Source organism: Ovis aries, chromosome 14 (genome assembly GCF_016772045.2).
Source record: "Ovis aries strain OAR_USU_Benz2616 breed Rambouillet chromosome 14, ARS-UI_Ramb_v3.0, whole genome shotgun sequence".
Taxonomy (NCBI): domain Eukaryota; kingdom Metazoa; phylum Chordata; class Mammalia; order Artiodactyla; family Bovidae; genus Ovis; species Ovis aries.
The window spans coordinates 42,789,623-42,801,013 of NC_056067.1; the positions used below are offsets into that span (position 1 = coordinate 42,789,623).

Genomic DNA, 11,391 nt, shown 5'->3' on the forward strand with positions numbered 1-11,391 from the left:
CACCAGGCTCCTTCGTCTCTGGGATTCTCAAGGCAAGAACACTGGAGTGGGTTGCACCTACTAGGCTCCTGATCTAGACTGTATATCTATTAACATGAAAAGATGTTCCAGAAAGCTCATTTCGTGAAGAGTCCCACGAGTAAACCTCGCTCACCCCGGTTGCCAAGCTCTGCCTTGCGCTGGGGCTGGTGGCACTATCCCCACTCACTCTGGACCACTGGGACCAGCGCCACGTGCCCCCTCGCTCCACGTGCTCCCTCCCACCCCGCGTGTGCTTTCTGCTCCGTCACTGGGGACTCAGGCCTGGCCCTGGCGCCGCCCCGCGTGCGTGCGCGTGCTCCGCCCCAGGGGAGGTGCTGGGCCCTACCTGCCCGCAGTAAAGCACGACCCGTTAGCCGCACCGATGGTTGAAAACGCCACGAAGAGCGGAACGATCCACGAGGCGGGGTAGAGGACACGGTCACCAAACGTCTGGGAGAGAAGTGGGTGCGTTCTGAGACCGTGCACCCCCAAGAGCCACCAGCCCCACAGGCTGCTGAGCCCTCCCAGCGGCCCCACTGAGCTCCAGGACGCCTCCCTGAGGAACGGCGGGCAGCAGTCTCGAGAAAAAGACGCCCCCCACCCACCCCATGCCCCACCTCTGCGGATGGTGAGAGACAGCTCTTCTCCCCTGCTGCCTGGCGTAATTCTCAGAGTTTCCACATCCTCTGACGCCCTCGCTCTCCCGTCCTCGGAATGACCAGGTCTCCCTCCCAGCTGAGCTGTCTGGTCTCAGGGTCAGCGGGCCGGTCACCAAGCCTGCCTTTCTCTGCTCCCTGTCCATGTCACCCCATTGCCTGTTTTCAGCTTCATTTCTTGTCCTGCCCCAACTCCGCAGGTCTTCTCCAGCACGTGGACCCCGCACACCTCTCCCCTGTCCTTCATCCCCGTCCCCCGTCCTTGCTTCCCTCCTCACCCAGATGAATTCCACAACCCATTGTCATCACTCCCTCCTACAAGGACTCCCCTGATCTTGCTCTCTCCGACACGTGCCTGTCAAAGTCCCAACCCTGGTGAAGTGGAGCCCTGCGCTCTGTGTTGAGGAGGCAGGTAGGGTGTGCTGGGAAGGCAGGACCTCCCAGCTGCTGGCCACCTGGAAGGCAGGACCTCCTAGCTGCTGGCCACCTGGAAGGTAGGCCAGGTCTCTGGCGCTGCCCTATCCTGCTCATCTCCCCATGAGAGTCTGGTCTCCTAGATGAGTATTCCGCCCCCCTACACACACAGGGTCCTTCAGCTTGAGCATGTATCCCTTGCCTGTCCCCTCCCACAGAGACCCCAGGCACTCACCACGGCCACAGCCTGGGACTGCAGGAGTTCGGTGGCCGTCATCACAGTAAAGTAGGACACGTTCATGAGGATGTAGCAGCCTGTTACCAGTGGGATCCCAATGATGATGGCCAGGGGCAGGTTTCTGGGAGGGGCGGGGACCCAGAGACTCAGCCAGACCAGCCCGTCCATGACAGACTCACAGGATGTTGCCTTAGTCCAGTCCTTTCTTCCACCTGCCCAGCCGGCCCTCTACCTGCTCCCTGGGGAACTGCCCTTCCTGAAGCTTCCTGATGCTCACCAAGAAGCAGGGGGCTAGAGGGACAGCAGAGCCCCAGTGGGGACATTGACATTCACTAATGAGAAAGAACTCTCCCTCTCCTTAGACTCCAGGGCAGTAAAACTGAATTTGGTTATAATGCAAAATAAGCTAGAGTTCTTCCTTCCTCTTAGCAACCATTCTACTACCTCAAACAAAACCAAGCTCTAACAGATGTCAATGAGCTGATAGGAAACCACCCACTGTCTGGAAGTGGGTGGTGGGTGATTGGGGGAAGCAGTTCCACCTTATGTTTAGGGGAGAGAAGTATGCTAACCTGTCCACTGTCTCCCGCTCTGACTCAGCTTTCTTACCTGAAAGGGTTTCTAAGTTCTTCTGTGATATAGTTGAGTTGATTCCTACCGGGAAAAAAAGTAACATGAGTAACATAACTTTGACTTTCTTTGCTAAGATTATGAAACACAAAATAATAAGTGTATGCCTCATTTAAACTGTTAATGCTGCACTCAATATATCAGCAAATTGAGAAAACTCAGCAGTGGCCACCGGAATGGAAAAGGTCAGTTTTCATTCCAATCCCAAAGAAGTGCAATGTCAAAGAAGGTTCAAACTACGATACTAGCAACTGTATTAGTTTGAGCTAGTAAGGTTGTGCTTAAAATCATTCAAGCTAGTTTTCATCAGTGAACCGAGAACTTCCAGACCGACAAGCTGAGTTTAGAAAAAGCAGAGAAACCAGGGATCAAATTGCCAACATTCGCTGGAACATAGAAAAAGCAAGGGAATTCCAGAAAAACATCTGCTTCATTGACTATGCTAAAGCTTTTGACTGTGTGGATCACAAAAAAAACTCTGGAAAATTCTTAAAGAAACGGGAGTACCAGACCACCTTACCGTCTCCTAAGAAACCTATATGTAGGTTAAGAAGCAATAATTAGAACCAGACACGGAACAATGGACTGGTTCAAAATTAGGAAGGGAGTACATCAAGACTGTATAGTTGTCATTCAGTCACTAAGTTATGTCTGACTCTTTGCAACCCCATGAACTGCAGCACACCAGGCTTCCCTATCCTTCACTATCTCCTGGAGTTTACTCAAACTCGGGTCCATTGAGTCAGTGATGCCATCCAACCATCTCATCCCCTGTCACCCCTTTCACGTCTTGCCCTCAATCTTTCCTAGCATCAGGGTCTTTTCCATTGAGTCCACTCTGCATATCAGGTAGCCAGAGTATTGAAGCTTCAGCATCAGCATCCATCCTTTCAATGAATATTCAGGGTTGATTTCCTTTAGGCTTGACTGGTTTAATCTCCTTTGGTATATTGTCACCCTGCTTATGTAACTTATATGCAGAGTACATCATGCGAAATGCCAGGCTGGGTAAATCATAAACTGGAGTCAAGATTGCCAGGAGAAATATCAATAACCTCAGATATGCAAATGATACCACTCTAATGGCAGAAAGTGAAGAGGAACTAAAGAGCCTCTTGATAAGGGTGAAAGAGGAAAGTGAAAAAACTGACTTGAAACTCAACATTCAAAAAACTAAGATCTTGGTATTCAGTCCATCACTTCATGGCTAATAGAAGGGGAAAAACTGGAAACGGTGATAGATTTTATTTTCTTGGGCTCCAAAATCACTGTGAATGGTGTGACTGCAGCCATGAAATTCAAAGATGCTTGCTCCTTGGAAGGAAAGCTATGACAAACCTAGACGGCATATTAAAAAGCAGAGATATCGCTTTGCCAGCAAATGTCCATATAGTCAAAGCAGACTATTGGTTTTTCCAGTAGTCATGTATGGATAGGAGAGTTGGACCATAAAGAAGACTAAGTTCTGAAGAATTGATACTTTCAAACTATGGTGCTGGAGAAAACTTTTGAGTGTCCCTTGGACAGCAAGAAAATCAACCCTGAATATTCATTGGAAGGACTGATGCAGAAGCTGAAGCTCCAATACTTTGGCCACCTGATGGGAAGAGCTGACTCATTGGAAAAGACCCTGATGCTGGGAAAGATTGAAGGCAAAAGGAGAAGAGAGTGGCAGAAGATAAGATGATTAGGTAGCATCACTAACTCAATGAACATGAATTTGAGCAAACTCTGGGAGATAGTGAAGGACAGAGGAGCCTGGGGTGCTTCAGTCCATGAGGTCACGAAGAGTCAGACATGACTTAGCAATTATACAACAACATCATAGAGAAAATTCCCCTGTAGGAATTGTTTTCCCCCTGTAGGGGTTTCTCTTTTAAAGAAAGCCCTGGTGGTGGTAGGGTTACTAAGATCTGCACAGTCTTCAGTTGGTAAGTCTTTGTACTCCGTGGGAATTTTGTAACTTTTCAACAATTATTGGGAGTAATGAGTCCCCAGCATGCTTTGAAAAAAAATGCAAGATTCGTTGTCTGAAAAGAGAATGAAGCCTGCAGATTCTCTGCACAAGGGAAAGGCCAGTGTTCTGGATGGCCACATGTATTTGTGAAGTGGAAAGAAAAATGCTACGGAACAGTCTTGCCTTGCCCCATGCCTGGCAGCCCTCATTGCTTCCAGTCCAGCTGAGCCTGTGTTTTTCTGGTGAAGTTTCTGGCAGGAGGCCCCACCACTGGGGGCTCACGGGCCACTGTGTCCAGGTCTGGTGCCAGGTGAGTGGCTGGGGAAGGGGCAGGTGCCTCTGAGGTTCAAGAAGAACTGAAGGGTGAAGGGTAGGGTACTTAACAAAAGGGAGACGTGAAGGTACATGTTAGAGTACCAAACCCCCCAAAGGAGAAGTTATTGCTTTCCATGTGGTTTCAGGAAGATAGCCTAATGAAACCCACTGGCAGACGTGTGCTGTCTTAGACCGAGTGCCTTACCATCCATCATACGCCCAGAGTCCATTATATAATGCCAGACTGATGGAGCCCACAGACAATGATGCGCCTTCAAAAGAGTTTTCAAAATTCCTCGTATTTCCTGTAATCAAGCCAGATAGTTATCAGCTGACCAGACTGGAACTGCGTGAAGGAAGGGGATGACAAATGACCTCAGGTTATTAAACAAACTCTGAACAACTGGGAAACTATTTCCGTTGAATTGCTGCATGAAATGCGTGCTTAGCAGCAAGACCTCCAGGTGGCCCCACCCTCCCCTGCAGCCGAAGGTCACCTTGGGCCAGGAGGACAAGTCCGCTGATGATGATAATGACCACGATCACCATCTTGGCTGCCGTGAACACGTTCTGGACGTAGCTCCCCAGCCGCACACTCAGCGCGTTCACCGTGGAGATGAGCACTGCGAAGTCAGAGGTGGGCACTGTTCTGTGTCTATGCGCTCAACACCTCCCTCCTTTCTTAAGGCCCTGGAAAGAGTCTCCTTTCCATTCCCAGGCCCCGTTCCCTCCCAGCCTCCCCTCTCCACTGCCATATCCATGCACCTTTGAAATCCAGCCAGGGCTGTCCCCCCCCCACCTCCAAGAGCAATGGAGACGCAGCCAGACTCCAGCCAAGCGCTGTCCTGTGGGGCAGCCTGCAGCCAGCCCTCCCCGACAGCTCTGATGGCCCCGCAGAGCGGAGACTGGACAGCAAAGGCCATCAGGCTTGGGACCAAGGCCAGCCCTGGCCCTGCTCCCTGCCAGCGCCTCCAGGTCCACCCGGCCTCTTTCTGGGTGTGCAGGAGCCCAGTTTCTCCACCCCTAGCTGTGCCAGGTCTTTTCTGCCCCCTGCCTGGTGTTCCTCACAGGTACTCACAGATGGCAGCGGCAGCCAGGGTTTTAATGACAACTTGGGGAGGGCTGCAGCCGGAGTAGAAGGGTGCACAAACGTACTCAGAGAAGCTGAGGCAGATGATGGCAAAGGATGAGGGCTTTATGACGAACAGGCTGCTCCAGGAAAAGAGGTAGGCTGGAATGGGGCCAAAGGCCTCCATCAGGTAGGGGTACTCGCCCCCCGACTTGGTGATCATTGTGCCAAGCTCCGCGAAACACAGGGCGCCTGGAATACAGAGAGAAAGGCGGCCCCGGACCCCTCATGAGGTCTCGCCCTTGTCAAGGGAGCCCCTCTCCTCACTGGAGGTTGTGCTCCCAGAGCCAACCATGGTGCCCCTCATCCTGAGCTCTGGCCTTTGGACATTCCGTAAACCCCAGTTTACACACATCTGCACACAAGCATTGAGGGGGATCCGGGTAGCGACACGACCCTACACAGACAGAGCTCCAACATCCTGCCCCACATGCAACAGGGGGTCTTTGCCAGGGTGGGCATCTTTGTTACCCAGTGTCGCAAGAACCCCACACATGGCCCATATGATGAGACAGGGTCCCACGGCTTCCATGTTGCTGAGCACAGACTTGGGGGAGATGAAGATCCCAGAGCCGATGATGGTGCCCACGATGATGCAGGTGCCACTGAACAGGCCCAGCTGGGTTGTAGAGCGGGGGAGAGAAGAGTTAGTGCTTTTACAGGGTGCAGCTCAGACGGCCGGATGCAGCCCTCTTCCTTCCATCCTCCTCGCCTCCCACACTGGCTACAGCCAGGCAGTCCAGAGTCCCAGGCACCTCCACCCTGTGCTGTTACAGGGAGAGCACCAGGTGCTGCTCCTGGGGATTTGTGTGTGCGTGTGCGTGCGTGCACGTGTGTGTGCGTGTGTGTGTGTGCACACACGCTCAGTCATGTCCAAACCTTGCAACTCCACCAGGCTCCTCTTTCCATGGGATTCTCTAGGCAAGAATACTGGAGTAGAGTCATTTCCCCCCTCTAGGGGTACTTCCTTACCCAAGGATCCAACCCAAGTCTCTTGCATCTCCTGCATTGGCAGGCAGATTGCTTATCACTCTGCCACCTGGAAAGCCCCTTGCTTGTGTGGATCAAGTCTGTTAATCCTCACAACGAGTCAGTTATGCCATTATGATATCCATTTTCAGCGGAGAAAACAGAGGAACAGAAAGATCCAGATACAGCCCAGGGTTCACAGCCGTGCAGTTCACAGGCCTGGCTGAGGTTCCAACTGCCAGCCCTTACCGCTCTTGACAAAGAGGCCCAGGTGGTAAAGCCTCACTCGATAGTCACTCACCAATAAAGGCCCTTAGGACCTACCTCTGAACTGGGCCGAGTGGCATGGGGTTCCTCCCCCAGACTATGAGTAAAGTCAGGGTTTGGGTCTCCTGGCCAGGGGCATGGGGGTGAGAGGTGAGTGACGAGGCCTCCGGGGACAGAAACACTCAGGGGCTGTGAACTTTCTCTGATGCCCTCTTTTAGAATATGACCTTCCTACCAATGAGACCAGGCTCAGACACACCCCATGCGAGTCCATTCCCATGAAATTCCACAACAGGCAGAACTAATCTGCAGAGATAGAACATGGAGGGGTAGGGGTGGGGTTGCCACCTGGAAAGGAGCAAGAGGGAAGTTTCTGGGGTGACCACTTTGTCAAACTCATCAAACACTGAAGATCTGTGTGTTTCACTCTGTGTAAATCCTACATGAATCAGGAAAAAAATTCTAAGGAAGAAAACGGTCTGTTTCATGTTCCTACTTATAACATCAGCCCCCCGAAGCCACCAGCCTGATTTCTGGAGCTTGAGTTGAATGTACGTGTTCCTGTCTCTCTGGGCACAGGCTGCACTCAGAGTTCCAACTCAGAGAACATGGAAGAGCCCAGCTGTGACCAGCCTCCAAGGGACACACTATTGGAGGAGTGGAGGTCCAGAGAAGTATCAGCTTCTGCTTCCCATGACCATCTCAGATTTCCTCCTCTGATGGCCCAGATTTAGGACATGCTGAGGGTTTGCTTGGCTGTGCTTCTCTCACGGCCAAAAGGAGGGTGTTGCTACTCATCAGCCAATTCCTGGGGCCCTGGGATCCCAAGGTGACACACAGTCAAGCCACATGATTCCCCCTGTCAAGCCCCTGGTCCCTCCTTCATCTCTTCTGCAGCCAGACATAGGAGCTCCAGAGGCTCTGCCCAGAGCCTAGCCCACTCGTCCTGCCCTTGACACCATCCCGACCTCACTCTGGGCACCCTTGCTCCTCATCCTCTGAGCCTGAAGCTTGTCCATTTACTCCCCCACACCCCCAAACCTCTCCCTCCTCACAGGTCCAGTGACAACCCCATCTTACCCCTCTCTAAGCTGCAGGCAACTCCAAGTTCAGCCCTTGTGTGTGCTAAGTACTTCAGTTCTGTCCAACTCTTTGTGGCCCCACGGACTGCAGCCCTCCAGGCTCTTCTGTCCATGGGGATTCTCCAGGCAAGAATACTGGAGTGGGTTGCCATTCCCTCCAGAGGATCTTCCCAACCCAGGGAGCGAACCCACGACTCTTAATGCCTCCTGCGTTGGCAGGTGAGTTCTTTACCACTAGCGCCACTCGGGAAGCCCTGGTCCAGCCCTTACTACATTCCAACCTAGAGGGATCACCTATGTCACTCCCATGCCAGATTCGCCACCCCAGGTACTGGCTAAGAAGAAATGGGATTTGCCTATTGCAGGAGGAATTCAAACTTAAGAGGATACATGTGGTGAAGGTGCTGGAGCAGGGATCTGACATCCAAAGTTGTCTCTGACTATCTGGGAAAAGACTGTTGGCCTGAGCAAACACCAGCCCTCTGGGTGCTTACCCAGCACATACACGTATTAGCCTCACAAGAATATGCTGAGTTCACTGGCAAGAAGGAAAGGGGTGTGAGTGTGAGAAACTGTTTAATCAGAAGTGCTGTGTTTGTGTGTGGTGGAGGGGGAGGATGATTTGGTTATGCACAACCACCCCTCCTCGATTGGACCGGGGAAGGGCCTGCCCCCAAGGATGGCCTTACCTCCTTTTGGAGACTCGTGGTCTTGGGTTCGCTGCTCTGGATCGACTTCTCATCCCCCCTCCTTTTTCTCAGGCTCGTCTCTTCCATTTTCCCCTCCCACCAGTTCTAGGAGGCTGCAAGGAGGCCACCGGTGTTCGCTCAGCAAATACTCTAGCAGACAAGGTGCAGATAGAGTCAGCTGTGGGTTGTGAGCACTGATTCACGAGCAGATAACTATCTACAGTTTTACAGCTGGAAAAGTGCAGCTGTCGACTCCGTAGGCATAATTTGCTCGGGTCCAACAACATCCTGACTGCCCTTCAGACCCTGGGGCAACTGGGGTTCCAGGCTCTTTTCCAAACTCCTCCAGTGCCCCGCGTTCCGTCTCCCATCCTCTGAGTCCTATATCTCAGCAGTGACATGCCTGAAAGTCATTCTGCAGCCCAAGCTCATTTTTTCAAAAGCTTTTAAGAAGAAATATTTTAAAACATTCTAGAATCTACTTAATGGAGTCAAGTCTGAGGAAAGAAAGTTTTTTTCACAATTAGTTTCCAAGGTTAAGCCCCTCGCGCGTAATAGATCCACAGTACAGATATTTTTTCATTGAGTGATGCGAAGAGCATTGATGAGAAAATAAAACAGTACAAGGCTGAACTAGTTGGTGGTCATTTCCTGTTCCTTTTCTCCAGATAAAGGCCCTCTCGGGTCCCCAGGCCAGGGGCTCTGCCAACCTTCCCATCACCGATGGCCTTACCTTCACCTTGACCTCGAGGAGCCCAGGGATCTCCCCTGGGTGTCTGACCACCTTCCTCCACACAGCTGTGTCCTAGGAATGGCCATGTCTCATGCCCAGGAGAGGAGTAAGCCAGAAGGTACAGAGGTCAACAAAGGTAATTATTAAACACCTTTTTTAAAAAAAATCTGTGAAACGGGTAGACCATGCCAAAAAGGGGAGGGTTCGGTAAGCCAGTTTCTCTCCAAAATGCTTTTGTTTTGTTCGCTTGTGTCCAGACCAGTTTGTTTTATTTATTTATTTATTTTTCAGACCAGTTTTTTTTTTTTTTTTTTTCCAGTTTGTTTTAAAATTAACCAGATTGCTCCAAATCAGCCGCATCTTGTAAGGAGAAATCTCTTCCTGAAAGATGAACCAGAGGAGGTAAATTTTGGAGCCCACTCTTCTGTTATCTTAATAGGCTGTGTTTACAACTCCAGGCAGGCAGCACAGCAAAGCTGCATGTGGCCCTCTTTCAAGGTGGGGGCTTGGGGAGGACGGGAAGAAATTTCCCTCCCCACTCAGGAGTTTCCTCCAGCGTCCTTGGTCCACCATCCCTCTGGTTCTGACCAACGCTGCAGGGTGGTGGACGAGTCCTTCCCATTCACCTTGGCCAGGGGCTGGATCTCGGCGCCCTCTGGATCCACAAGAGAGTTTGTCCAGTGGGGACACAGTGAGGCCCCTGCTCTGTCCACACCTACAGCCCTGGCCACACGCCTCTGTGATTTGTTACTACTGCTGCTCAACTGGCCCAGGCCCGTGCTCATAGGACTTTGTTAAAATTAATTTTTTAAGTCAAAGTATAGTTGATTTACAATGTAGTGATTTACAGTGTTTACAGCAAAGTGAGTCAGTTATACACAATACATCTAGCCACTCTTTTTTTTTTTTTAACTTTTAATTTTGTATTGGAGTATAGCCAATTCGGGGCTTCCCAAGGAGATCCAACTAGTCCATCCTAAAGGGAATCAGTCCTGAATATTCATTGGAAGGACTGATGCTGAAGCTGAAACTCCAATTCTTTGGCCACCTGATGCGAAGAACTGACTTATTGGAAAAGACCCTGATGCTGGGCAAGATTAAAGGCAGGAGGAGAAGGGGACGACAAAGGATGAGATGATTTGATGGCATCACTGACTCAATGGACATGAGTTTGAGTAAACTCCGGCAGTTGGTGATGGACAGGGAGGCCTGGTGTGCTGTAGAGCATGGGGTCACAAAGAGTTGGACACGACTAAGCGACTGAACTGAACTGATGGCTCAATGGTAAAGAAAGTGAAAGTGAAGTCGCTCAGTCATGTCCAACTCTTTGCGACCCCATGGACTGTAGCCCACCAGGCTCCTCCATCCATGAGCTTCTCCAGGCAAGAATACTGGAGTGGGTTGCCATTTCCTTCTCCATTTCCTTCTCCGGGGTCTTCCTGACCCAGGGATCGAAGCCAGGTCTCCTCCATTGCAGACAGACGTTTTAACCTCTGAGCCACCAAGGAAGCCAAAAAAATCATTAAGTTGTGTCCGACTCTTTGCGACGCCATGGACTATAGCCTACCAGGCTCCTCTGTCCATGGGATTCTACAGGCAAGAATACTGAAGTGGGCTGCCATTCCTTCTCCAGGAAATCTTCCCAACCCAGGAATCGAACCCAGGTCTCCTACATTGCAGGCAGATTCTTTACCAACTGAGCTATGAGGGAAGTCCCAATTGTAAAGAATCTGCGTGCTAAGGCAGGAGATGCAAGTTCAATCCCTGAGTCTGGAAGATCCCTTGGAGAAGGAAATGCCAACCCACTCGAGTACTCTTGGCTGAGAAATCCCATGGACAGAGGAGCCTGGTGAGCTATAGTCCATGAAGTTGCAGAAGAATCAGACACTTAGCAGCTAAACAACAGCAACAACATAGCCGATTAACAATGTTGTGATAGTTTCAGTGGACAGCAAATGGACTCAGTCATACATATACATGTAACCATTCTCCCCCAAATTCCCCTTCCATCCAGGCTGCCACATAACATTGAGCAGAGTTCTCTGTGCTATACAGCAGGTCCTTGTTGGTCATCCATTTTAAATGTAGTGGTATGTACTTGTCAATCGCAAACCTATCTGCCCAATCCCATCCTTCCCCACTTAGCCACTCTTTTTAGATTCGATCCCCATATAGGCCATTACAGAGTTCTGAGTTCCCTGTGCTATACAGTAGGTCCTTATTAGTTGTTTATTTTATACATTACAGTGTGTATATGTCAATCTCAATCTCCCAGTTTATCCCTCCCCCCT

General features: G+C 50.8%; 1 protein-coding gene across 3 annotated transcripts in view; it reads right to left on the reverse strand.

Moving 5' to 3' along the window:
- The window catches only part of SLC7A9 (solute carrier family 7 member 9), a 31,846-nt gene extending 22,666 nt beyond the window's left edge, over nt 1-9,180 (reverse strand). For 2 of the 3 annotated variants that reach the window (XM_004015140.4, XM_027978185.2), the window contains exons 1-9: nt 9,101-9,180; nt 8,368-8,517; nt 5,832-5,979; nt 5,310-5,552; nt 4,729-4,854; nt 4,437-4,536; nt 1,939-1,983; nt 1,327-1,450; nt 368-471 (exon numbers count right to left, since the gene is read on the reverse strand). In XM_004015140.4, the coding sequence (XP_004015189.1) occupies nt 368-471; nt 1,327-1,450; nt 1,939-1,983; nt 4,437-4,536; nt 4,729-4,854; nt 5,310-5,552; nt 5,832-5,979; nt 8,368-8,454 (977 nt within the window). In that variant the 5' untranslated portion in view covers nt 8,455-8,517; nt 9,101-9,180. Of the gene's footprint in view, nt 1-367; nt 472-1,326; nt 1,451-1,938; nt 1,984-4,436; nt 4,537-4,728; nt 4,855-5,309; nt 5,553-5,831; nt 5,980-8,367; nt 8,569-9,100 lie in introns of those variants that run through there. The other variant, XM_042231935.1, reaches the window with a different exon arrangement.
- Between the last annotated feature and the right edge of the window lie 2,211 nt (nt 9,181-11,391).